Source organism: Microtus pennsylvanicus, chromosome 9 (genome assembly GCF_037038515.1).
Source record: "Microtus pennsylvanicus isolate mMicPen1 chromosome 9, mMicPen1.hap1, whole genome shotgun sequence".
Taxonomy (NCBI): domain Eukaryota; kingdom Metazoa; phylum Chordata; class Mammalia; order Rodentia; family Cricetidae; genus Microtus; species Microtus pennsylvanicus.
In genome coordinates this window covers 106,055,742-106,083,082 of record NC_134587.1, presented here as the reverse complement: position 1 = coordinate 106,083,082, position 27,341 = coordinate 106,055,742, and the positions used below count along the sequence as shown (strand labels likewise).

Here is a 27,341-nt window from a genome sequence, read left to right as displayed (position 1 = left end):
AATCGTCGCCTCCAGCCATAACGTCATCCAGAACAGGGCGGGCACTTCCGGCCCACCGTGTTTCAGGCTGACGGACTCCAGCCTCCCTGGGACGGAAGGAGACTCTCGTGATCCGTGTGTGCTGTGCTGTGCTGTGCCCTGCTGCTGGGAGCTGTGAGGAGAGTCCAGCGCCATGGTCAGTGAGAGGCTGTATTCCCCCTGTGGAGAGGAGCTGCACGAGCAGGCAGCGCAGCTCGGTGCCCGGTATCGTTTCTTTTGGTCCCCTGAGGTCCCTGAGATTCCCAGGCAGAATCAGGATCACTGAATGACTTCGCTCTGTAGAATGAGCCTGCGCAGACATGGGAGCAGAGCCTTTGAGTGAAAACATCCTAGTCACGCTGCAAGGCTTTTTTTGTTTGTTTGTTTGTTTAAATCCCAAGGAAAAGACAAATTTTATAACTCACAGAGCTCTCTGGCCACTCTAGTGTCTTCTAGAGGTACTGCACTTGGCCCTGACCATTCAGGTGTAGGATCCCGCTGCTGTTAATTCTGTGCAGGACGTTAATGCATTTGTACTTAGATACCATGGTGGTTCGGCCACTGGTGTCAGGAAGTCCCGACATCCTGGGTTTCCTGGCATCATGTGCCAAAATTGACTCTATATTAGTTATGTTTTTTTTCTGTTTGCTCTCATGTTCTTTTGATGTTCTTATTGTTTCCCAGACAGTACAGTCAGTCTCTGTCTCTCTGTCTCTCTCTGTCTCTCTCTCTCTGTCTCTCTCTCTCTCTCTCTCTCTCTTTCTCTTTGAAACAGGATTTCTCTGTGTAGCTTGTCCTGGAACTCATTCTGTACATCAGGCTGACCTCAAACTCACAGATTCTCGCCTGCCTCTGCTTCCCAAGTGCTGGGTTTAAAGGTGTGTGCCACCACCTCCAAGTTTGGTCCATTCTTTATTACAGTTGCATTCAAAGTTAGAAGACAGAAGGTTTCACTGTGTGAAGTCTTTATTCAGTCATGTGTTGATTGTGCTTTCATTCCTGATGACCTTTTCTCATGGGATTTCTGTTGTTGGTAACATAAATGGTTAGATATTTTATTGTCTTTTTGTTGTATCTAGAGCACAAATTCTGTATTGTTATAATATAATATTGGCATAATAGCCAAGATGACGGCTACCACATAGTTCTTTCTACTGTTTGTTAGTCCAGCTCCCTACTATGGTGAGCCCATCCTGCGTTAGGCACAGTTCTCAGTGTGATCCCTACCTCTCCAAGGCTAAATATGCAGTGTTACAGCAATTCCTTTAAAAGAGCACTTTAGTCAGGTTTGCACAAATCTGGGAGAGGATGGGCAGGGAGGCCCCACACAGCTGGGGAAGCGTGACCCCAGCCAGAGATGGATGAGTCCGCACACGGATTGTTGCTGTGGAAGTCAGTGTTGTCCCTCAGGTCTCTCACCACCTCTGCAGTCCCCAAACACAAGATGTGCATGGTGCCATCTCAATTGAGTGTGGTCTGGGCTGTGATCAGAAAAATTTGTGACTCCCTATGTTTTCTGGAACTGAAGACTCTTGGGTTTAATTTGTTAAAATAGTTCCATGCTTTTTTTATCTTAGCACTGGAGAGGCAGAGGCATGCAGGTCTCTGAGTTTGAGGCTAGATTGGTCTACAGAGCTTGTTCCGGGGTAGCTGTGGATGCACACAGTATCTATTGGTCTATAGAGCTTGTTCCAGGGTAGCCGTGGATGCACACAGTATCTATTGATCTATAGAGCTTGCTCCAGGGTAGCCGTGGATGCACACAGTATCTATTGGTCTATAGAGCTGGCTCCAGGGTAGCCGTGGATGCACACAGTATCTATTGGTCTATAGAGCTTGTTCCAGGGTAGCTGTGGATGCACACAGTATACAGTAGTTATTTGTCTCAATCTCCGTCCCAAAACAGTGAAGTAAAAATTTAAACCTTTGGGCCTTGAGTGGCACATCTACCTGGTTAGAAATGCAGCTCCAGACCACGTCATCTGCAATAGTCACACTTATGCCCAAGGAGACTGACTCCCTCCATCCTTCCAACACACTTGTGCTGAGGTTTCCCGGATTCTCTGAGGGAACTGGATAGGGGAGGATTATGCCATGCACTCAGAGGAAAGATACAGACTTACGCAAGGGATAATGCCATGCACTCAGAGAAAAGATACAGACTTACGCAAGGGATAATGCCATGCACTCAGAGAAAAGATACAGGCTTGTTTAATCTCTTCTTAGATAGGCTAGGGAAGGTTATGTTAAGGACGTCTGTAACCCAGCTAGGCAAGTTGGTGCTCCTCATTTGAAGGAAATAAATTTTTTCCTTCTGTCCCTTTCTCTCTCTGTAACTCTCTTTCTGTGTTTTCCTCTCTCGTTGGCTTAATTTTCTACTCTTCCTTTAGAGCTCTTTCTTCTTAGGTTGAATTTCTGTAATGGTGTATATTTGTTGAACACCCCCAGGCTCCTGTCTTTGAATGCTTGGTCCCCAATTAGTGAAATTGTGTAAAATTAGGAGCTATGCCCTTGTGGGGTTAGATGTGTCTTGTTTGTATAGGTGTGTCAGTGTAGTGGGCTTTGAGGATTCACAATCTCTGGGCGAGGCACATGTTTCCTTCTGCCTGGCTGCTTGTGTATCAGGATGTAACACTCAGCCACGTGCATGCACACTGTGATGCTTCCTTTCATGATGAGAATTAACTAACCTTCTATCACTGTGTTCACTCCTTCAGTTAAAAGAGTTGGTTATAGTGCTTCACCGCATTACAAGAGTCATATTTTGACACATGATTTCTCTGTGTTTTGTACATGTCCTAGCAAATCAAGTAAAACTAAATGGAAGGTAAAGGATGAATCTTGTGGGTGTCATAGTTTTAGAAATAATTTTTTAAGGTTAGTTCTTTATTTATGTATATTAGTGCTCTGTCTGTTTGTATGCCTTTATTTCCGTTGAGGCATCAGGTCTCACTAGAGATGATTGGGAGCAGCCATGTGATTGCTGGGAATGGAACTCAAGACCTGGAAGAGCAGCCAGTTGGACTGATTTCTTGAGAAAACATTCAGTCTGTGGCATGGCTACTTCTAGAAAGTCTTTCACTTCTCTATATTTACCTTGACTCATTATTCACTTTATTAGAGAGGTGTTCAGGTTCCATGAGTTTGAAAGCATTCTGATGCTTACAATGCTGTTGATATTCCACTTTTATATGTGGGGGTCTGATAGGATGCATGGGGCTATTTCAGTTTTCTTACATCTCTTGAGACTTGCTTTGTGTCTGAGTATGTGTTCAGTTTTGGAGAAAGTTCTGTGATGTGTTTGTTTTGGGATATTCACCAGAGAAGATTGTTGGGGTATGTGTTTAAGCCAATAGAGAGTCCTTATTATCTGGGCTGAACTATACAGGTTGTTCTTGATCCCAGTATATCCCTGAGACTTTTTCAGGATGTGCTTTTAAGCCAGAAAACCTGTTCTGGGTTGACATACTTCAGTTATCAAGAAAAGATAGCCGAAGTGGAACGACAGACTAAAAAGCAAGGTTAGTACATCTTCAAGACTTCCAGCAAGTATGGCCTTTGATGGATTAGACCTTTGTTTTTATTTTTAGCAGGTGATGCTTTCTGCATGATGTTTTACAGCCTGAATGGCACTTCCATCACGGACTCAGTTATCCTAAGTTCTGGGTCTACTGAGGTCTGGGATCTGTTAAATTTCTCACTGGAGTTAGCTAATGAGTCAGCCATTGTCTCCTCCTATTCTGGTTAAAGGTGCAGGGCTCCACTGTTAATCCAGTGCGTGTGGGAATTAAAGGCCCCGCCAGTGCCGATAACAAGTATAGTTAGCCTGTGAGACAAGGAGAAGGGAGACTGGTATCAACAACCATTTCCCTAACAATGGCAATATTTTTTTTAAATTTCTCCTGATCAGTTATCATAGGCACAACAGGATTTTTTTTCCAAACCGTACATAGTTTACTTTATGTCATGATAAGTCAGTCTAATCTTTTCAGTTTTGTAGGATGATTTTTATAATGGAATTTAACTGTTGATTTAACTCAGAAGTGGAAACTTTTGCTACCATCAGATCCTGATCAATCTTTCTTTAGGCATCAGAAGAGGCCCATTCAGTCAAACCATTGTTACATGCTCAACAGTCAGCCCTAGGATTTTGGTAATATTATTATCCTGATGCCCTAGCCCATGAAGAACAACATTGCTTTGCCCTGTCCCCACTCTCCACTAGTCTTGTCAGCCAATTGGCTGACAGTCTGGTTAATTTTTATCCTTATGAAGTATATGATTTGGGCCTGGTGTCTAGCACAACTAGCAATCCTGGCCTATGTGTGGGTGGAAACAATTAAGACCATCTGCATAGTCCCTTCCTGTGGCATAGAGACTGATTCTGCAGGGATTTCCTGTTTTCTATAGGCCAGAATCTTTTTAATGAAGTTTTCCAGGAAGCCTCAGTTTCACAGACCTAATCTTTGGAATGGAAACTCCCTTATTCTGACGACCAGAGGCCCAGCCACAATATATACTCTGTATTTCTACCTCAAAAGATAAGCTCTCATATCTTTCCTCTCTTTAATACAATCTGACATTTAAACTGGGCATCAGTAAGCAGAGGTAAAAATGAATATGAGTTACTGTTCTGTGGTTGTATTAGGTAATACCTTTCCTGAACCTGTCTTAGTTCCCAAGTCCAGGTCTAAGAACAGCGGGGTTTTATCAGATTAGGGAGGAGGTAGACAAAGAAGTGGAAGAGACTTAGGGATCAAGGAAACCTAATTGTAAGGGGTCTGTAGTGCATAGAAAATGCATTTGGCAGCAAATATGGCATCTGCTTTTTTGACCTGGGTATGGTGGATTCATGGGCTTCTTCTTGCCGTAGGAGTGGAGAGAATCACCCTTTAGGGTTGTTTTTAAGTTAGTTCCAGTGTCACTTTGGTTTCTTGCTTGACCCGGGACTGGCACAGGAGAAAGTGTAGGTAGACTCGGAGGTCAGCTGGGTCTCTAGCATAGTGGAGGGCTGGGGGGAAGGGAGGAGCTGTAGTGACCTGAAAAAGCAAAGGTTAAACGCTTCTGCCAGCTGTTGTTCTCGGAGCTTTGGAAGCAATGGGGATTTTTCTCAAATATAATCCTTCGTTACATCAGGTACAGCTGGCAAAAGAAAAGCAAAGGAAGGAGGCTGATCACCTACCCCTTATTTGGTAGACTCTAATGAGAGTTTTGTTAAAGTTTTTATTTATTTATTTATTTTCTTGTCATGTTTATTCTTTTTAACCTGGCCAGAACTCTGAGGTTTGTATGCACAGTTAAGTTTTTGACCCTTGTCTAAACTTTATCTGTTAATTGCAGGAGTTCCCCAGTCATCCCGATATAATCTATTTTCCCAGGAAACCTTTGAAGGAAGAGCTGGAACTCTGCGTTTAGTGTTTTTAACTCCTGGGGCACCAGGTCCAGGTTTGTTGCCCACTGGGTCAGTCCATTAAACGAGAAGATGGGTTGTCTCACCACTGCCAATGAAGCTGAAGAATGCACCTTGCAGGTCCAAGACAGTGTAGACCTCTTTCTCTGGAAGAACCAGACACATGAGAATTAGAGGTCCCAGGTTTTTTCACAGGCAGGAGAGGCACATTCCAGGGTGATTGGCAGAGCAACAGGATTCTTGGCAGCTTGAGCCATGCAATTCAATTTCCCCTTCTGTTTCTAGGGTTATTGGGTATTGTCTATCTTGTCATGAGTAGAAAGAACTAAGCCTATGAAGCGAAAGCCAATAAAAATTAAATGTTTTCCTTTTTAAAGACTTTCTATGGTCATGGTACCTCTCCATAGCATGACAATGCTAACAGAGACACCTAGGGACCTCTGGTATCTCAGGTTGCCCACCTGGTATTTGTCCCCTGACCATTGCACCTCTCTTTCCTCCAAAGGGCTCTGAGAGCCCTGTTGTTCTGAGGTCTCTTCTGAAATCTCTAGAAATGTAGGTATTCACCAGAGAAGACTTCTGAGGTGTGGTTTTACAGTGTAGCCAGGCCTATGCCTCTTTCAGGATGAGCTTTTAAGTATAAAAACCATGTGTTGGGTTGACATACTTCAGTTAACGGGAACAGTTAGCCAGAAGCAGAACTGCAGAAGGTAAAAAGTAAAATTAGTTCATTTAGAGTATTTTTCTTAACTATGGACTTGGATGGATTAGTCCTTTGTTTTTAATTTTGGCATGTGGTGCTGTTTATATGCTGAGTTTTACATCCTGAATGGCCCTTCTATTATGGAATCAGTGCTAAGGTTTGGGTCCTCTTATAATGCTGAGATGAATGTGTATTCTTTTGTGTTTTTGTGAAATGCCCTGTAAACATCACTTAGGTACATTTGGTTTTTTAACATGTGGTGACTTTAGTATTTCTCTGCTTAGATTTTGTGGGGCTGGCCTGTCCATGCGTGATAGTGGGGTATTGACATCTTCCACTATCAGTGTCTCCATGTCATTCAACCTGTAAGGTTGTTTCTTTTACAAATGATGGTACGCTTGTGTTTAGGAAATAGATGTTGGAAATTGAAACATTATCATGGCAGATAATTTCTTTGATAAATATGTACTGTTCTTCCTCATCGCTTTTGGATGTATTTTGTTTGAAGAGCTTCATATTCATTTTATATACTTATGGACATATTGACTGAGCAACAAAGCCACATTGGTTACTTTTTCCCTGTGGGCTTGCAATCACAACTGAGTGTTTCACACACTATAGACTGTCTGCTGCCACATCAGCTTTTATACAGAATTTTCTTCAGCCGGTCAAGATGACTCAACACCTGCAATCCAAGAAACTGAAAGGTGGAAACAGGAGGTCTCTAGCTTGAGGCAAGTCTGCAGCACAGAATGAGACCTTGTTCCAAATACAGGAAACACTATTTCCTCATATAGGACCAAAATCTCACCAGGACATATGCTATGCAAATTCTATAGTGCATTCTTCAGAATTAAAATGTAAAGTTGTCCTATACTAATAGGAGACCAAGTAGTGATTCCTGAGTCACAGTGAGACCTTTCATTGGCAAGAGTTAAAGGATTTTGAAATTAATCTGTCACTTTTATATTACTTTTGCTTTTCTTCAAGAAGTTGCCATATATCTCTGTATCATATTTTGATTTAACCACTACATTTATTTAGCTTAGCATGAGGACTCAGACCTGTCATCCTAGCCATTTGAAAGCAGGTGCAGGAAGTTCAATACTAACCTGATCCAAATCGTGATGAATAACTCAAGCTATGAATAGGTATTAACAAATATATAATTAGTAGAATGCAGCTGAAGTGCTTTTATGTGGCATTCTTTCTCCATTTCTCCCAGAGCTCCTTTTAATCATTTGGCATTTTCATGTGTTACATTAGAGAGACTTTCTATAGGGTCTCATGGACCTAAGGCTGGCCTTAAATTTCTGATTCTCTTACTTCCACTTTCCAGTTAGTAAGATCACAGGTGTCAGGCCTCCATGCCTATCTAACAAAGACCTTTCACTAAAGGGTTAATTTTACTGAGCCCTCAGTTCTACAGGCTGCAGTGTTTAGCCTAATACTCAATACCTCATTTTCAGAGCCAGAATATTATATAGTGATCTGGTGGGTGTAACTCCACAAACCAGCACAGTTTATTTGATCCTACGGACTCTTACTTATGGAGAGTAAATTCCTTATTCCTTTAGGTCCAGCCTTTCCTGGGACGTTCTAAAAGTCTTCTTCCTCCAGGATAAACATGTGTCTGTCTTCTGCTGTTAATAACATTCAGAAACTGAAGCTTCATTGTAGCTATACTTAAACAGTTTACGGAGACTGTAAACTCGGCTGTGAATGTGCATATGGAGTCTGCTGAAGACAAGAGTTTAGTACACAAACTGAGGATGCCAATTCTTTTGACTAGAATTAAAATCAATACCCATTCCACATATGTGAGCTTTCGTAACACTTTTGTGACATGTATCCAAAATGCTTTGCTCTTCTTTATCCTGGGATATAGTCTTGTGTGATTCTCTTTGTGTTTTTATTTCTTGAGGCAAGATCTCATAGCCCAGATTGACCTCAAACTTTCTGTGTACCCAAGAAGGACCTTGAACTTCTGATCCCTCCAGCTTACCATCTCAAGTGCTGAGATGACCGGCATCCCTATCCCTCTTAGTTGAGGTTTCTATTGCCGTGAAGAGAAACCATGACCGTGATAACTCTTATAAAGAAAAACATTTACTTGTGGTGGCTTACTTGATGCACAAGTTCTAATGGGTCTTAATAATAAAAATCCAGAGCCAGATATGGGCCCAAGTGCTGAAAGATCATAGAGAAAAAGGAGCAAGCCACAGTTAACTCTTCTTTGCCAGCTCCCAGTCCAAATAATGTCCAACTTCCTATCTCCTCCCACCTTGTATTGCTCTCTTTACCCAGCCATATCACTTCCTGTCTACCTATACAGACACCCATGCCTCTGTGATGAAATATTGGCTAGCTCTACCCTCTGACCAGGGAAACTTTATTTGTAGAGTACAAACAAGATAGCACATTTCCCATTTTTTGTGTAAAATGAAAAAAAGGTTATTATAAGAAAAACTGTATACAATAACTATGTATAATACAGATAAGAAATATATCAACAATGTCTAGTTCATTCGTAGTTAACAAGTTCAGAGAAAACATTGTATATCTACCCTCTTTTGATGAGTCCAAAAGGTTGTACATAATTTACTTTCTAATTTGTATTACCAAAACTATCTTTTAATGTCTCTCAACCTTATACACTTTATAACTCTTTAGTGAATTTTTTTTTTCTGAATCTGGTAACAAGGAAAACTATAGCTATAAAATCTTCAACTCCATCAGAGACCTAAGATGGATATAATATTACCTAAATAAGCTGGAAGTACAAGCAAGCCACATCCAAAGAATATGAGAAATGACAGAAACAGATGGTAGCCTAGACAATCATCCATGGTTCCTCTGCAATGTTAGGGCACCCTTCTTTGCCCTACAGGCCTAGCACATATGACAGACTTTTCTGTGAGGCAGGATCTTCTGAAGGGCTATCCTACCTTGTATTGGGAAAGTTCAGCAGTCCTTTATTTTGTGTCCTGCTTGTCCAATTAGTATAGCAAACTGTCAACATTTGAGGCAGGACAACTTTCTTTCCCAGTGGCTACCTTTTGCCACAAAGTAAACTTCATGTGGAGATTCTTAATGCCCATCATTTTCTCTGAAGTAGACTGGTGCTGCCAGGAAGAGATATGCTTCATTGACATAGAAAAAGAAAAGAACCTATATTTTTAAAACATCTTAAATGTCATATCCTATAGATCTCAGAACTGTTTGAAGATGACCTGTCTATCTAAAATATATCTTGTTTGACCTTGAAATATACCTAATATGACTTCAAGTTTGGTTGTAATAGGTAGCTGGTAACTAACCTGCATATCCTTATCATCCTAAGTAGTTGGTAATAATGACTTTCAAGGGCAAAAAAAAAATTGCATTACATTATTAAATGAGTTGAATAGGTACAATAACTAAGCAAGATTAGAAATGTGTATACAGTATGTACTAAAAATAGTCTTTAATTTGTATCAGTATACAAAGATCCATTTCAATGTAAAATATTTAAAACAAGTAGTTGCTTTTTATTTAAAAGTATATTCAATAATCTACCTTTTTATCTTCTTTCTATATCCCCCTTGTCTTTTCAGAGTAAACTTAATAATCTACCCTTATATCCTATGTCTATATCTTTTTTCTTTTCAAAACAAGATCTCTGAATCTAATCTCCTTTGTTCGCTTTTTTTCTGACCATTACCAATAGCAACGTGTAACCAACCCTCCTAAACAATAACAAATATCTATAACCCAATGAAAGACTGAAAACCACCCACCCTACCTCTTGGGAATATTGATGTCATGTTCTTAAAGTTACTTTCTGCTGACTGAGGGCAGCAGCATGTTTAGGTAATTCTCAAAAGAAAAATTTGGGTTAAACATCATGTCCTGGGAGAGGTAGCTATATCATTTGTTGTCCAGTCTCTGCATAATGGGAAAGTGCAGGGTGTCTCAGGTCCTGGCTAAAGTAGTCTGTATGACTGGATCATCTTAGCTAGCCATTTCAAAATTTTCCTGAGAAGTTTGTAGTCCAAAGCCAATCCTTAGTTAATGTATTTCAGCATAGTGTAGTGTTATCATAGTCCTGGTAAAATTGTCATTGTGGAGATGAATCCTCCTTTTGTAGACTTCAACGGTCACTGGTAGACATGCTCTTAGTTCACTATAGAAAACCTGAATATTTTAGATGTCATATATAGCAAATCTCAAAAAGGTTAAAGGACTATACTTAGTTATTTATATACATATACAGTACAAAACCTAAATTCCTAGTATCTTGATAGAGATTCAAATCCAAAGTTATGTACAGGAAGTTAGATGAAGCCTTTTTCTAGAATTATTTATTTCTCTAATTTCTAATGACTGTTACTACATGAATAAAGTTTAGTGTGTGTGTGTGTGTATCTTACAAGTTTTGAGATAATATATATACCCTAAGAAAAGTTGTCAAAGATTATGACATTTTTATTGGCAAGAAAATAATCTCCTAATTTTAGTTTTTCTTTTGTCCCATATCAGTTGGCTTTTCTGACATGAAACAGAGATTTTGAATTTTGCCTTAACAAACACTCTTGAATTTAGAGAAAGAGAGAGCCACACTCCAAATCCAAAGCCAGCTTTAATGTATTTTATTGGATTAGGCCTACAAAATGACCATTTGCACTAGGTGTCTGTAGAAAACAGCAGATGCATACATTTGGGAACATTTATAAAATTTTGTTCTGTTGGAAATGTGATATAGCAGTAGGCCAATCTGTTCTTTTTCTTGGGACATTATTTTTGGAATATTCATCTTTTGTCTTCAGATGTCTTATTTGTCCAGTAGTCTTCAGATTACTTAACTGGATGCCTTCATTCTCCTGAAAAGACAAAAACAAAACCCTTCCCCAGCCCTAATTTTGGGGAGGTTCTTTTTTTTTTATTTATTGTATATACAATATTCTGTCTGTGTGTATGCCTGCAGCCCAGAAGAGGGCGCCAGTCCCCATTACAGATGGTTGTGAGCCACCATGTGGTTGCTGGGAATTGAACTCAGGACCTTTGGAAGAGCAGGCAGTGCTCTTGACCTCTGAGCCATCTCTCCAGCCCCCTGGGGAGGTTCTTTTATGACAAATTATGTCTGATCAAATGGAAAGCATTTGTTAGTGTTCTCTGCTAGTTTTGTTTGAATGGGCATGTTTGATTAACTATTCTCACTTTTAATTAAGAGATCTCTCTTGTTCAAATCAAATCTTTATCAGTTTTTATGCTATCGATAGTTTTTCTTCTGTGGAAACAAAAGCAAAATGTCTTTTCCAATGTAACACATGTCCTGGTTTCTCTTCTGAGGACAACACATGTTTAGAGTATCCCAGCTGATTTAATTCTATAGTTTTTTTCTATTATCTGATGTCTCTCCACAACTGATGTTCCTTTCTCATTAGCATTTAGAAAATTCAAAGTTAGTAAAGCATTGTGCAATTTATTTCTGGGGGTCTTTATTACCCCTTTTTCTGTATCTAGCATATCTTTTAGAGTTCCATTCGTGATCTTTCTATAACTGCTTGCCTTATAGGATTGTGTGGTATACCTGTAATATGCTTTATATTATAAAAAGAAAAAAAAACCTGTTTCATTTCTTTAGAATGTGGGAGCATTATCAGTCTTAATTTGTAGAGGTATAACCATGATGCCCATAACTTCCAGAAAATGTGTGATTAACAAATCAGCCTTTTCTGAACTTAAAGCAGTAGTCCATTGAAATTCTGAATAGGTTTTAATGGTGTGGTGAATATATTTTAGTTTTCTAAATTCTACAAAACAAGATATCCATTTGCTGTATGTCATTCCTTTGAGTACTCTTTGGGTTTCTTCCTGCAGGTATTGGAGTTTGGTTTTATAAAGAACAAGAAGGATATTTACTTTTAAGTTCCTTGGTTTGTTGCCAACTGGTAGAAAAATCTTTTTTTTTTATCTTTGCCATTTATATGATCTTTCTTTATGAAATTCTGAAGCTTTAAGCACATTTCCTATCAATAGTTGATCAATTTCTTAATTACCTTTTGCTAGAGGGCCAGGAAAAACATATGGGATTGGATTTGTGTTATAAAATATGGGGTGATTCCTATTCCTGATTATTTCTTTTAACTGAATAAATAATAAAGTCAATTCTGTATCGTCTGGTATAAATTCAGTGGTTTCACTATATAAAACATCTTTCTGCATATTATGTGTCAGTAACTATGTTGAGAGATTCTCGTTAATACCATGAGAATACCATATAATTGTGACTTTTGGAGAGAATCATAAGGGATTTGAGCAACATATCTGATTTATAACCTGTCTTTTCTGATTTATTTGCATCGGTATAGAATGTAGGGGCACTAGATATTGGTATGCCCTATACAATGTGGGAAAGATCCAACTAGTTTTCTTTATACATTAAATTCTCTTGCATTTGTGATATTTGTTGTTAATCTTGCCTAAAAAATTACTGCACATTCTTTGCAAGGTTTACTTTCTACTCATAATTTGTCAATTTCATTGTTAGTGAATGGTATTACATTTTCTGCCTTAAATGGCAAGGTCTTTTATTCATATTTTAAATTTTGTTCTTTGTTAATTTATAGAAGTTTGCGAGCATACTCACTTTATGATTTCTCCTTAAATTTTTGTTCTCTGTTCTACAGCTGTTCTATCCTCCAGCGCAGTATGCTTTCTTACAGTAGGTATTAGGTTCTTTAATTGATCTGTAAAGGAGTTTCCTCCATGATGACAGGAAATGAATGAACCAAATTTGGTATGGGGGCCTGGTCTCTCCAGTCTTTAGGGATAATCTTTATTTATTTATTTATTTATTTATTTATTTATTTATTTATTGTGTATACAATATTCTGTCTGTGTGCATGTCTGCAGGCCAGAAGAGGGCACCAGATCTCTTTAAAGATGGTTGTGAGCCACCATGTGGTTGCTGGGAATTTAACTTAGGACCTTTGGAAGAGCAGGCAATGCTCTTAACCACTGAGCCATCTCTCCAGCCCAGGGATAATCTGTTTTAAGTTGATGACAAGTTGAACATCTGCTTCACAAAGGTGAACTCATGCCATATGAGACTATTGCTTCCTTGAATCTCACAAAAGGTGAACTCATGCCATATGAGACTATTGCTTCCTTGAATCTCACAAAAGGTGAACTCATGCCATATGAGACTATTGCTTCCTTGAATCTCACAAAAGGTGAACTCATGCCATATGAGACTATTGCTTCCTTGAATCTCACAAAGGTGAACTCATGCCATATGAGACTATTGCTTCCTTGAATCTCACAAAGGTGAACTCATGCCATATGAGACTATTGCTTCCTTGAATCTCACAAAGGTGAACTCATGCCATATGAGACTATTGCTTCCTTGAATCTCCTTCAATCTAACATTTCCACAGGAGTCCGTTTACCTCTTGCACAGCCTTGGGAATATCTGTCATTTGGCAGTTATTTCTGTAAGATGACTGGATAAATTAAAGTTGGTTGTTTGAAAACCTTAGACTATTCTTTCTAACCTTATAATGCAATGCTAAAATTGGTTCTCTATTAAATTCCTCTGTCTGGATTTAAATATCTCTCTGTTTTAATAAGTTTTTCTAAGGCATGTATCTTGGCACAAATATCAACCAATGTTCTTAAAAATTGACCAAGAATTATCAAAATAATAAATACTATGTCAGTCCCAGCAAGTTGATTATCCCTTTATTTAATTGGTTTAATTGTTCCAGTTTTAAATCATGTATTGTATAATCATGCAGACTTAACTCTCCAGTGTAATTGTGTTTCCATTTTTAATGCTGGAAAAATAACTCTTAAACTAATTCTGCCTTTTAAGAATTCCCAATTTTTTTCAAATATGCTGATGGAGTGTGAGGCTGCCACTATATAGCCCATCCAATTGGAAAACACAGTGCACAGCCTGGCTGAGGACAGCTGCAGCTGCTAGCATGTAGCCTGAGAAAGCATCAAGGCAGCTACCTATTGGGGAAGCAGCTCAAGGAGGTGGTTCATAGAAATCCCACAACCCATGCGGTAGACAGAACTGGCTGTTGGAAAAATATACACAGGATTGTGAAGAAGAAGTGTGCGTGGTGGTAGCTACCCAAAGGCAGTAGAACTGGTCTAGGGTGTTTAAGTTCTGTGAATTAGGAGCCTGGGTGCTTCTGGAGATTGATTGGCAGTTGGAGACTATTGTAGGAAAATCCCAAACTCATTCAGAAGCTTGGGGAAAAAAACAAAAGAAAACGTAGCCAGTGGGGTCATGACTCTAGCGGGCGTCCCCACATGTGCCAGTGGGTGCAAAGCCGCAGGTGGCAGCTTCTTTTGTGTATTCATGTTGTAAAGTTGGGCACCAATTGCTGCTCAAGTTCTAACTGGTCTTTGTAATTTAGATTCAGAGCCAGATATTGGGGCAAAGATTGAAAGATCAAAGCGAGAAAGGAGCAAGCCACAGCTATCTCTTACCTTGCTAAGTCCTCAGCCAAAACAGCAGCTGACTTCCTGTCTCTTTCTGTCTTATATTCTTCTCTCCGCCCAACTATATATGTCTGTACATACCTCCAGACCTCTATGGTTAACAAGAGGCTCTGATCTTCAGTCAAGGTTTATTTGTAGAATACAAGTAAGACATCACCACACTGACTTACAGTTCAAAGGTTCAGTCCTTTATCATTATGGTAGGACAAAGAGGTATGCAGGCAGGCATTGTGTTGGAGAAGTACCTGAAAGTTGTATATCTTGAAGGGATCAGGAAGTGATCTGATACACTGGGCGACACACTTCCTCCAACAAAGTCACCCCTCCAAATAGTGCCACTACATTTGGGGAGCATTTTCTTTTAAGCTACCACAATATCCTTGTCCCCTTTATGTAATATGAATTGGACTGAAGGATTCATGTGTGCTAGACAAGTATGCTACCAACTGAGTTACATCTTCAGATTCTATAATCATTTTCATTTTAGTAGCAATTTAATTCTCATTTTGCCTCTTTTGCATGGTTTTCCTGCTTATATGCCTGTGTATAATGTATATGCCTGGTTCCATGGAGATCAAAAAAGAGTAGAATTGTAGTTACAGGTGGTCAGGAGCAACCACATGCATAGTGGAAATTAAGCCCAGGTCCATTGGAGGAGCATCAAGTGCTACTAACCTCTGAAACACTCAGGTGTTATGATTCTAATCACCGACAATATCCCTAGTTCTCCAAATATTCATGTTCTGACTCAGCAGTCAGATTATTTGTGAATTAATATTTCATGGTTTGTATATGGATGTTTTGCCTGCATGTATGTCCATGTACCATGTGCATGTCTGCAATTGAAAAATCCTGAAAGAAGGCATTGAATCCTTTGGCCCTGGAGTTTCTGATCCTTGAGTGTCCATCAGGTGTCAAGCAATCAGCCTGGATCCTCAGAAACAGCTCTTTAACCACTGAATCACTTAGTGCCAGAGATCCAAATAACAAATTAGTCAAGTTCTTATATACAGTATTTATTCTCAAAACTGAAGGCCTGATAGTAAGGTTCCTTGGAAAACCAGCTCCTCCCAGATGCACAGTTTTTCCGAGTGTTGTGTTGGCACTGCTTTAAGCGTGCTTCAATGCTGTGGTTTGTCAGACACGTTCCCCTTGAAGTCTTTGTACCTGTTATTTCCTTTGTCAAGTGTGTTCAGCTCTCATGTATCTTTTATTTCCTTTTGTCTGTCACTTAACAAGGAAGCCCTGCTAAACTCTTTAAATGTTTCAGCCCTAAAGCTCACAGTGGTGGGTAAAGCCTTTAATCCTAAGACTTGTAAATTAAGGCAGGAAGGTCAAGTTCAGTGCTATCTTGATTACACAAGTTATTTGAGGTCACGTAGAGTTAAAGGACACCCTGTATTAATGATAATAATACCTGTACCCTTAGTATTGGGTCTAGAGCTTGTGAATTCAAGTGCTGGTACTGTGAGACTTCCTTCCATGAAGTTATGAGATGAAGTCTATGTTGCATTTTGAGGTAATAACATTGTAAGATATGCAAACTTTGAGACACGTGTCATAGAATCTGCATGTAGGAAGTGTCAAAAGACAGAGATGTATGAGAAGTTGCAAGGAGAAATAGTCATCTATGCCCTTTGAAACGGAAGTCCCAGGTGTGTGACACAGAGCTGCAGGATTTGGCATTTGCCCTGTCAGGTTTCCACCTTGCCATTCTCCAATCTTTCCTTAGTTCTTAAAAAGGGAAATGTGTAGTCTGTGGCATTGTTTGGTGAATAGATTTAATTCATGTTTTCATATTGCAAGATGTCACAGTCAAGATATTGCTTTGAGTGTCAAGAGAAACCTTGGGCATTTCAACAGTGTAGGGAATGTTACAGACCATGGGGATCTTTGAAATTAGGCTAAATAAATTTTGCATCAAGGTTTGACTGTCAGTATATCATGACCTGTGACACAATATCGAGGGTTGAATGAAAAATCTGGGCATTTGTCTTTGGTGTAGGCTTTCATTAGTGACTGAGGAATAGAAGCATTTTTGGAGAACATAGTCTCTGGGGAAGATTTCTGTGTTTTTCACCACACTTCTTTGTGTGGTAGAAACTGAGCAGCCCCCTTCTCTTGTAGACACATCATTACCTCCACTAGAGACTCCATTCCTAAATAATTTAAGGTAAAATTGAAACAATTGTTTTTCCTTGCTAATCCATTTTTCTTTCCTATTATTTTTATATTAATATTTTAGGTGCATCTTATCTGATGTGTTTTTGTATGTTACACTCTTGCTGTTGTGCTAAATTATACTCAAATCACGACTTTTGAACTTTGGCAGGGGGTGTCATTTATCAGATATAGTATGAATGCAATCTTGCATCTAATAGTGAACTTTTTTCACTGAATTCCAGGTGTCTAACATTATCCCTAACTTTGTATATGTTTTTACATTTTTAAGTTGTTTTCAAATGTCTGACTCTTTTGACTATATACATACATGGATGTGTTTCACTGATCTTCCTGGTATTCACTGAAGTCAGATACAAGCATTGGTTTCTCTTGACCTGGAGTTAGGAATAGAGCTTCCAGTGAATGCTGGGAGCTGAGCTAAGACCACTTCAAAACCAACAGGTGATTTTACCTGCTGATACATATTTATATACTTCATTACTTTTTGTTGTTTTACTGCTGTAGACTCACATTTACTTTGTCAGTGCTTTTGAGATCTCTTTCATCTATCTGTAACTAACTTTGTAGAAATGTTTTCCTTCCTAGGAATTATTAGTATTACAGTTTAAAAGAGATCACTCTAGGTTATGATAGAAAAGTACAGATTTATAGTGAATGTTTAAGTGTATGGAGAAATTTTGAGTGAGCCACTGAGTCTTTTCTGATTTTATGTTAGAGATGGGCTCTCTGTACCCTTGAATGTCCTGGAAATCTCAATATAGACCAGACTGGTTTTGGAATCAGAGTTTCAGCTGTTTCTGCTTCCTGAGATTTGGTATTAGAGAGTGCACCACCAGGGCCAGATTGTCTAGTCTTTTTTGAATTTAATTATTCTGAAAGATTTTACAGATGGACACTAAATATTGTCATCACTCTGTTTGCATGTCTCTCTGTGTATATTATAAGGCATTTCTCCTGTAATGCTATATTCTCTTCAGTGGGCACATATGGAAGGCATCTTCCTGCTTATCCCTTTTCTTTAAATTGAGTTGGTATTTAAGGGCCCATGTCACAAAATATAATGAACATATTGAATTATGTAAATATGTCTTCATTGAAGTATACATTTAGAATGTCTTCAGTGTCAACATTCATTTATTATATCACATATGGGATACTTTAGGATGCAGTGACCTATGAGGATGTGTATGTGAATTTTACTCATGTAGAGTGGGCTTTGCTGGATCCTTCCCAGAGGAATCTCTACAAAGATGTGATGCTAGAAACCTACTGGAACCTCACTGCTATAGGTAAGAATGTGAACTTTTTGTCAATTTTTAACTTAAGAGTACAAGTCTTTCTTGGAGATTAGGTGCTGCTCTGTGATTTCAAATATGAAAGAGGAAGAATCCCATGAATAAATCAGGCATGTTTCTTAGATTCATGAAATATAGTAATTTCAACTGTGCCTAATTTCTAGTAATATGTCACATACATTTTCTGGTACTATATTTTAGGCTATAAATGGGAAGACCATAGTATTGAAGAACATGGTCAAATTTCTAGAAGTCATGGAAGGTATCTTCAAGCACACGAAACAACCAATAATAAAGAGGATCTCTTTGAATGTAATCCGTATGATGAAGCCTTTACATCTGATTCCTCTTTTAAAGTCCACCAGAGAAGTCATTTGGAAGGAAAATACTATGAATATAATCAAATTTATAAAACCTTTCCATGTCACAGTCTTCAACAAGTGCATAGTACGCAAACTGGAGAGAAAAGGTATGAATACCATCAGTGTGAAAAAGCCTTTGAATGTCCCACTTACCTTCAAATAGATAAAAGATGTCATACTGGAGAGAAACTCTATGTTTGTAATCAGTGTGGCAAAGCCTATACACTGAAGAAGACTCTTCTCGCTCACATAAGAAATCATACAGACGAGAAAGCCTATGAATGTAATCAATGTGGTAAAGCCTTTGTATGCAAAAGTTATCTTCGTGCTCATGAAAGAACTCATACTGGAGAGAAACCCTATGAATGTAATCAATGTGGCAAAACCTATACACTAAATAAGAATCTTCTCTGTCATAAGAGGAGTCATACAGGAGAGAAACCCTATGAATGTAATCAGTGTGGTAAAGCCTATGCACTGAAAAAGAATCTTGTCTCTCACCATAGAAGTCATACTGGAGAGAAATCCTATGAATGTAATCAATGTGGTAACACCTTTGCAGAGAAGTATACCCTTCTCAGACATGAAAGAATTCATACTGGTGAGAAACCTTATGAATGTGATCAATGTGGTAAAGCCTTTGCAAGGAAGCTTTTTCTTCTCTGGCATGAAAGAATTCATACTGGAGAGAAACCATATGAATGTAAACAATGTGGTAATGCATTTGCAAGGAGGAGTTATCTTCTCTGTCATGAAAGAAATCATCATACTGGAGAGAAAGCCTATGAATGTAATCAATGTGGTAAAGCCTTTGTAGAGAAGAGACGTCTTCACAGACATGAAAGAATTCATACTGGAGAAAAACCCTATGAATGTAATCAGTGTGGTAAAGCCTTTTTAGAGAAGAGAGGTCTTCAGCGTCATGAAATAATTCATACTGGAGAGAAACCCTATGAATGCAGTCAATGTGGTAAAACCTTTGTACAGATGAGTTATCTTCACAGCCATATAAAAATTCATAGTGGAGAGAAACCCTATGGATGTAATCAGTGTGATAAAGCCTTTACAGTGAAGTCTAATCTCCGCAGGCATGAAAGAATTCATAGTGGAGAAAAGCCATATGAATGTAATCATTGTGGTAAAGCCTTTACACAGAAGTGCATGCTTCAGAATCATGAAAGAATTCATACTGGAGAGAAACCATATCGATGTAATCAGTGTGGTACAGCCTTTACAAGGAAGCAGTATCTTCTTCGTCATGGAAGAATTCATGCTGGAGAGAAACCCTGTTAAAGTAATCAATGTGACAAAGCCTTTGTGGAGAAGAGTAGTCTTCATATGCTTGAAAGAAGTCACAGAGGAGAGAAACTCTATGGATGTAATCAGTGTGTTAAACACTTTGCGTAGAACTATTATCATCACATTCTAAACATTGTTCTTCTTTTTTGATGGTATGAGGAACAAAAACAATCCATAAGGGACAAAAAACATATTTTTCCATTAAGGCATAAAAAGCATGGTTTAATTGACTAACAAAAGTGGCCAATAATAAGTAATGTGAAGTAAGCCCACTCCTAACTGTTCTATTGTAAGTAACATGAAAACACATTCTGAGAACAAGTCTGTGTATTGATTAATATTTCAGCAAAAGCTAAATGTTTCAATTTCTAATTATGCACTAACCAATCCAGTTAAAATTATAGAAGGAAGGATGGCATTGTACTCTCTTCACAGTTTTACATCAATAATATATTGCCTCACCCTCCCTGTGTCGTAAACTAAATTGAAGGGATCTTGATCACCTTTGTCTTCAAAAATATATCACATTGGTGAACTATTTTGATGGCATTATTTTGTTTGGACGACGTGAGCAGGAGGAAGCAACCATTTTGATCTCATTGATAGCACATATGCACATCAGAGGATGGGACAAAATCCAGCCAAACTTCAAGGAACTTCTACCTCATTGAAATATTAGGGTTGTGTGTAATTCAGAAGTATTTCTTCTAAGGTGACAAGAGAAGTTATTGCACCTGTCCTTCTACCATCAAGAAAGAAGCCAATGTTTACTGGGCCTGTTTAGATTCTTCAGATAGCACAATCCTCTCTTGGGTGTGTTAGTTTTGCCCATATACCAAGTGAATGGATGCTGTGGGGTAATGCTCTTGTGCACTGAAAAGATTTGTCACTTGTATTATTTTAACATAACACTGATTGACCAGTACCCAGGCAGAAAGGATAGGCAGGCCGACTAAACTAAGAGAATTCTATGAAAAGGAAAACAGAGAGTCAGTCACCAGTCAGATAAAGAGAAAGCAAATGAGAATTCCTCACTGACAAAAGGTACCAAGCCACATGACTAAACATAGACAAGAATTATGGATTAATTTAAGGTGTAAGAGCTTGTTAGTAATAGCCTAAACTAACAGGCCAAAGAGTTTATAATTAATATAAGCCTTTGTGTGATTTTTTTAGAACTGAATGGCTACAGGACTGGACAGGACAGAAATTTCCATCTAAAAATGGCACCCAAAGGTTTGGCAAGAATTCCTACATAAGAATCCACTAAGAAAGCTTTAAAAAAAATAATTCTAGACAGATAAGAATAGAGTCGAGTGCAGTTTCTTGGTAACTGTATTATCTCCTGTAGTCTCCTGCAGCCCCTTTAAGAAACGCTTCTTAACTCAGTGTTAGTGGCAAAAAACCTCGAGGCTCTTTTAAGAAGCAGTATCACCAAACAATTAAATGATGTTTATGAATAGCTGGCATCAGGCTTCCTGGCTGTAGCATGGACCTACAAACTCCACAAAGTTGTGACAGTAATGTGCCTCCCACCAGTACCTCCACTATGAAGCTAAGAAATGGTGTGGGTCCAGCCAACAAAGCTGGAGCTTTGATCCTAGCCGTATGGCTTAGCAGAATCAAGATTCATGTGGTCAGAAAAATATAAAGATACAGTAAAGACAGATTCAGATAAAAAATTCTAAATGGTTTATAATGTGTTTAAAAATATATGTAGGTTTGAGCAAGAAAAGAAAAAAGATAAAGTCCTAAAAAAAGATAGAGTAGTGGGGCATGGTGGTACACATCTTTAATCACAGCACTTGGGAGACAGAGGCAGATCTCTGTGAGTTAGAATCCAGCCTGATCTACAGAGTAAGTTCCAGGACAGCTAAAGATACACAGAGAAATCCTGTCTCAAAAGAAACAAAAAATTAAAAAAAAACCAAAAGATTAAAGTCATGTAAAGATGGAAAATACACAGAGAATCTGGATATTGTATGTTACTGTGTTGTCTTTGAGTTGACTGCAAAGGAAGAAGCAACAACTGCTAAAAGACAGTTGATTATAAATGCTGCTAGATTAATCCAACCTATATATTTTGAAAATGCCTTAACTTCAAATTTTAAGTCAAATATATGTTACTTTGGAGAAAAAGTTTTGCTTTTGTTTCCACAGAAAATGAGAGGCTGTGTGTTCATTCTGGGTTAAAAAAAAATAAGGTTTGATCAAGGGAGACCCCTGAAAATTCTCCAGTGGAAAGGGATTGTCCAGATGTTCCAACATTTTAGAGTACCTCTGTTGCAGTTTCCTCTGAGTTCTATATCCAAAACAGCCTCAAACCTGTTGGCTAGCCTCACAGAATACCCCAGTCAGGATGACCACAATCCTAAATTTTCTTTGGGTTCTCATAAGATTATCAGTGCCCTCAATTAGATGGAAGTAACTTAGAATACATTCCCCAAAGTAGATTCTGTATGTCTGTCATTATTTAGGGTTTTGGTTACAAGTTGTTATGGATAACATGAAAAAGCTAAACAAAGAAGATTAGATTCAGAGTTCTTGTTTTGAAAAGAAAAAAGGGATAATGCCCTTGCACACTGAAAAGATTTTTCACTTCTATTAGTTTAATAAAATGTTGATTGGCCAGCAACAAGGCAGGAACTATAGATGGGGTATCCAGACTAAGAGAATTCTGGGGAAAGGAAAGCAGAAAGTCACTCACCAACCAAATACAGAAAAAGCAAGATGAGAATTCCTTACTAATAAAAGGCAACAAGGCACATGGCTAAACATAGACAAGAATTATGGGTCAATTTAAGTTTTAAGAGCTAGTTAGTGGTAAGCCTGAGCTAATAGGCCAAACAGTTTATAACTAATATCAGCCTCTGTGTGTTTCTTTGGAACTGAACTGTTACGGAACTGAGTGGGGCAGAAACTTCCACCTACAATTTGGAATTTTGAAATTCTACTAACTTTGGTTCCTGGAAGAGCAGAAGGACTTCAATGGGTCCATGCTGCTGTGTAGTTTTCTCCATCACTTAGATCATATGATTCAGCAGACCTAATGGTACTCGAAATGAGAATGGCAGCTAGGAGCCTTTTGTGGTCCCTTGTAGTTGTATCAAGGAAGAGAACTTGATGACATTGGAACAAAGCTCTCCACCATTCTGCAGATACCTTTCTTTCAGAGACACATCTTGGCATACTATTTGACCTTATTGGAAAATGAAAATTTGACAATGGCCCTTTTTGCCAGTCTTACCAGGCAAACTGAGCTACTCATTGTGAGCAGGGTGCTATCTGACCAAGCAAGTCATAGATTAGGGCCTTCATAGCAGAAATCTATTATCAAATGAAAGTGACACATTTGTGATTTGGTTGATCATGTTTGGAGGCACAAGCAAGTTACATGAAGAACTTGCACAAATGTCTAAGATTTTTACTACAAGGGTGCTGATCTTGCCTTTAAAGTCCTAGTTATCCTTTTGCATTGAAATTAGCATTTTCAAAGGCCAGAAATTCAATTGTAATGTCTCCTTTTGCATTGAAATTAGCATTTTCAAAGGCCAAAGATTTAATTGTTATTTGTCCAGCTTCTAAATTTGGTATTCTATTTACAACTAATATCAATCTTTTAAGAAATTATAGAAGGTTTCTTTTGGGCCTTGTATGACATTAGTTAATGGCTCAATTTTCTTTCCTACTTATTTAATTCTGTCCCAAGCATTCAAAGTTATTACATAGCATAAAGCCAGAATATGGCCATAATATAGGTATTGCATTTCTATGATAGTAGTAGTAGTAGTAGTATAATCCCCTACTCACATTAATTTGATATAGGAAAATTTCCCTAGCTCTAGTTCTCTTGTTCAATGGTCTTAGCCTCTACTTTCAACCAGGTCCTCCATTGTAATTGTGGACCAGATTCCAAGACTGCTGCAAACAAGTCTCTCCAAACTTGAGGGATAATTCTATTCCAAGTTGCCCACAAGTTTAACATCTGCTTCACAAAAGGTTAATGCATGCCATATGAGATTATTACTTCCTTGAGTCTCTTTAAATCTAACATTGCCACAGAAGTCCAACAAGCTCCTACACAGCCTCTATCATTTGGCAATTCCTGTAATGTTACTGGATTTATTAAGGTTGATTATTTGAAAACATTAGTCTGTTCCTCTCAGACTTCATAATGCAATGCTGAAAATGGTTCTGTGTTAAATTCCTCTGTCTGGATTTGAATACCTCTGTGATCTTTATATGATTTTATTAAGTTTTTCTAAGGCCTGTATCTTGGCATTTATACCAAGCAACTTTTTAAGAGATAAACTAAGAATTATCAAAGCAGCATCAAGGCTTATTAAAATGATAATTAGCAGTATATCAATTTGGGGTAAGTTGATTGTTTCTTCATTTAATTGGCCATATTTATATCTCATATTTGTAGGAGGAATGCCACTTGTTTGTCCCAGCTTCCCAGAACCAAAATAACCACACAGAAATTATTAATTAAATTGCTGCTTGGCCCATTAGTTCTAACTTCTCATTCTAACTTTTACATCTTAATTTAACCCATCTCCATTAATCTGTGCATCACCACAAGGTCGTGGCCTACCAGCCAAGCTCCAGCACATTTATCTCCAACAGCAGATCTATGGCATCCTTCTGACTGCCTCCTTTCTCCCAGCATGCCATTTAGTTTTCCCCTCCGACCTAAGTTCTGCTGTATCAAGAGGCCAAGGCAGTTTCTTTATTCATTGATGGTATTCAAGCATACAGAGGGAAATCCCACATCACATACAGAAACCCAACTTCATAATTGTGTGTCCCGTTTTTTAACATGGATAAAATTTCTCCTTTAACTAATTGCTTGCTTTAAGAATTCCCAATTGAGCTGGGTGGTGATGAGACATGCCTTTAATCCCAACACTCAGAAGGCAGAAGCGTGTGGATCTCTTGAGTTTGAGAGGCCAGCCTAGTCTACAAGAGCTTCTTCCGGGACAGGCTTCAAACTTAAAAAGAATTGTCTTACCAAATCTGCCAATGACGACAATGAAGATGTAAGGCTGACTGCCACTACATAAAACAGTAAATAGATCACCAGATTTCAAGGCAGCAGCCTGAGAAGGGAGATCAGCGAAAGCCCACCATGAGACAAGAAAGGAAAACGTAGTCAGCTACACTCTGGCATATTGTAGCTCTGACTTCTGCCTGTAGCTGCAAAGCCACAGGCAAATGGCTTTTTTGTGAATTCAAAGTGGGCTCTAGATATAGCATGAAGTTTAGTTGGTCTTAATAGTAAAAATTCAGAGTCAGATAGGGGGTGGAAGCTGACAGATCAGTGAAGCAGAGTGGTCAGCCAATAGAGAGTTCTCACCTCTACCAATGCTCTGACTGAAAGTGTGATCCTGCCTCTTCAAGACTCAGACTTACTGCCTAGACTGAACTGATTTGTATTCTCCCATCTTATATTCCTCTCTCTGCCCAACCATATAACTTTTATCTCCACCTCCCTAGTGCTGGACTAAAAGGCATCAGATCCTAAGTGCTTGGATAACCTTTGTGTGAGTTCTGGTTCTGTTTTAGACAGATTCAGTCTTAGGTAGCCCAGAGTGGCCTTGAACTAACAGATATCCCTTTACCTCTGTCTCAGTAGTCCTGGGATTAAAGATGTGTGCCACCACAGCCTGACCTCTAGTACTTAGCTCTGCGCTCTGATCTTCAGGCAAGCTTTATTTGTTAAACTACAAACAAAATAACACTAATACATATACACAAACACATACATAAATACATATTTATATATATATTACATCAGTTATCCCCTTCCTTGTCCTTTCTCCATCCCTTCCCAAATTCTTCTGATTTCTTCCTTGTTTAGCATGTGTGATTAGGTATGCATAAATATCTGAATAAAACCTGCTGAGTCCATTTCTGTTGGTTGTGTGTATATGGTTTTATGGCTGAACATGTTGCAATGAATATGCAATTAGGAGGTCATCCCTGCCTGAGGCTAAGTCTCCCAGCTTAAGGAGAATTCCACTCCTGGCCAAGATTCTGCAACAAGATTCTGGCCAAGAAGTGACCTCGGTGACTTTCAACAGGTAACATCAAGAATTGAAAACTTGGGGTAATAAATACTTCAACTAACACTTTCTGGTATCATGACCCCAAAGTTCTGGAACAACAGTGAAGACTGTGGACACTGGCTCAAGCAAATCTTTGGTTCTGTGGTCTTCCTGCCTTAACTCATTGACCATTATCACCTTAGATGGTTTGAAATCCTGAAAGTCCTGCCCCCACTTTTCAAGTACAGTGACTACAGGCCTGTGTCACCATGCCCGCCTTAGTTGACTTCAGCTTCATTTAATGAAGCATTAGAATGACAGGATGGGTAAGATGAGCATTCACACCAACTATATTTAAAAAAAAAACCCACTTATCTCTTGAGTCTAGGCTTCCTCATCTGTGGAATAAGGACAGAACTCTGCCCAGGTCCCTTGATAGGTTATAACAGACTCAATGAGAAGGCAAAACAATATTGCTCATGTTTGTTAAACAGCAGACTTTAAGACAGGAGGGCTATATTTGATGGGGGCCTTCTGTTACTAGAGTTAGAACTAGAACCTGTGTCCTGGGTACCCTAATCAACCAGGCTCAACCAGTCATCATTAGTAAGCCAATTAATAGAACCAAGTTATCCAGTTGTGACCTGGAGGCACTCAGGAGGCAAGCTGGGCAGAGCTCTCTGATGTCCTCTATATCCTAGTCTAGAGATAATTTACAGGCCAATCTGGGATTTATAGTAAGACCATTCCCCCTCCCCCAAAAAAATTATTGATGAAAATGGAAAATGTTTTTTATTCAATTTGACTTATTTGGAACCATGATATAAATGTAAAATAAAAAGTTCATTCTTTGGGGTCCTATCAGGTTTAGATAGAAAGGAAAATATTTACAAAAGTCACCTAATGGAGCCATATGAATTTTCTAAATGAATGAATCTCTAAAACCTTCCCACATTCTCAGTTCCTGTATTTCCTGCAAGGTCATCATAAAAGAATTAAATGTGCCGGGCGGTGGTGGCACACGCCTTTAATCCCAGCACTCAGGAGGCAGAGGCAGGCGGATCTCTGAGTTCGAGGTCAGCCTTGTCTACAAGAGCTAGTTTCAGGACAGGCTCCAATGCTACAGAGAAACCCTGTCTCAAAAAAACAAAACAAAAAAAGGATTAAATGTTTCTTCAGTAGACACATTCTCATCAGGAGGACTCAGTCTTTTTCCAGAATAAGATTCCCAAGGAAATAAGAATTTCATGGGGTCTACTGTTTCACTAGTTGTTAGTCATATGGTAAGATATAAATATCTCTTTTGAATATCTTTACTCCTGCCAGCCAGGCAGGTTTCTGGGATTGAGAGGGTGGGTGCTGAGGAGTTTTAAGGTCTAAGTGGGAACCACAAAGTTGGAACCTGCTGGGTGCTGTCACTGACAGCTACATGTAGTTGTTAATAAAAGGAAAGAGTGAAATGAAGGGTGCCCACCCACAACAGTGGAATGAATATAGAAAGTGAAGTAGGAGCCAGCTTGT

The 27,341-nt window shown here is 38.7% G+C and overlaps 1 protein-coding gene across 2 annotated transcripts; it reads left to right on the top strand.

The window, feature by feature from the left end:
* The first annotated feature begins 37 nt into the window (after positions 1-37).
* LOC142857874 (uncharacterized) lies at positions 38-25,683 on the top strand. Of its 2 annotated transcripts, none has more exons than XM_075986942.1 (3): positions 38-175; positions 18,023-18,103; positions 18,311-25,683. In XM_075986942.1, the coding sequence occupies exons 2-3, from the start codon at positions 18,070-18,072 to the stop codon at positions 19,762-19,764; spliced, it is 1,488 nt and encodes a 495-aa protein (XP_075843057.1). In that variant the 5' UTR covers positions 38-175; positions 18,023-18,069; the 3' UTR covers positions 19,765-25,683. The 2 variants fall into 2 exon arrangements, with proteins under 2 accessions (XP_075843057.1, XP_075843056.1); XM_075986941.1 differs by having other exon boundaries at positions 44-175; positions 17,977-18,103.
* Positions 25,684-27,341: the final 1,658 nt, after the last annotated feature.

What these genes read in the sequence shown, in the direction of transcription:
- LOC142857874 (XM_075986941.1), top strand. An exon ending in CTGGAACCTCACTGCTATAG is followed by an intron (nt 18,104 to 18,310) that starts GTAAGAATGTGA and finishes ACTATATTTTAG; the next exon opens with GCTATAAATGGGAAGACCAT.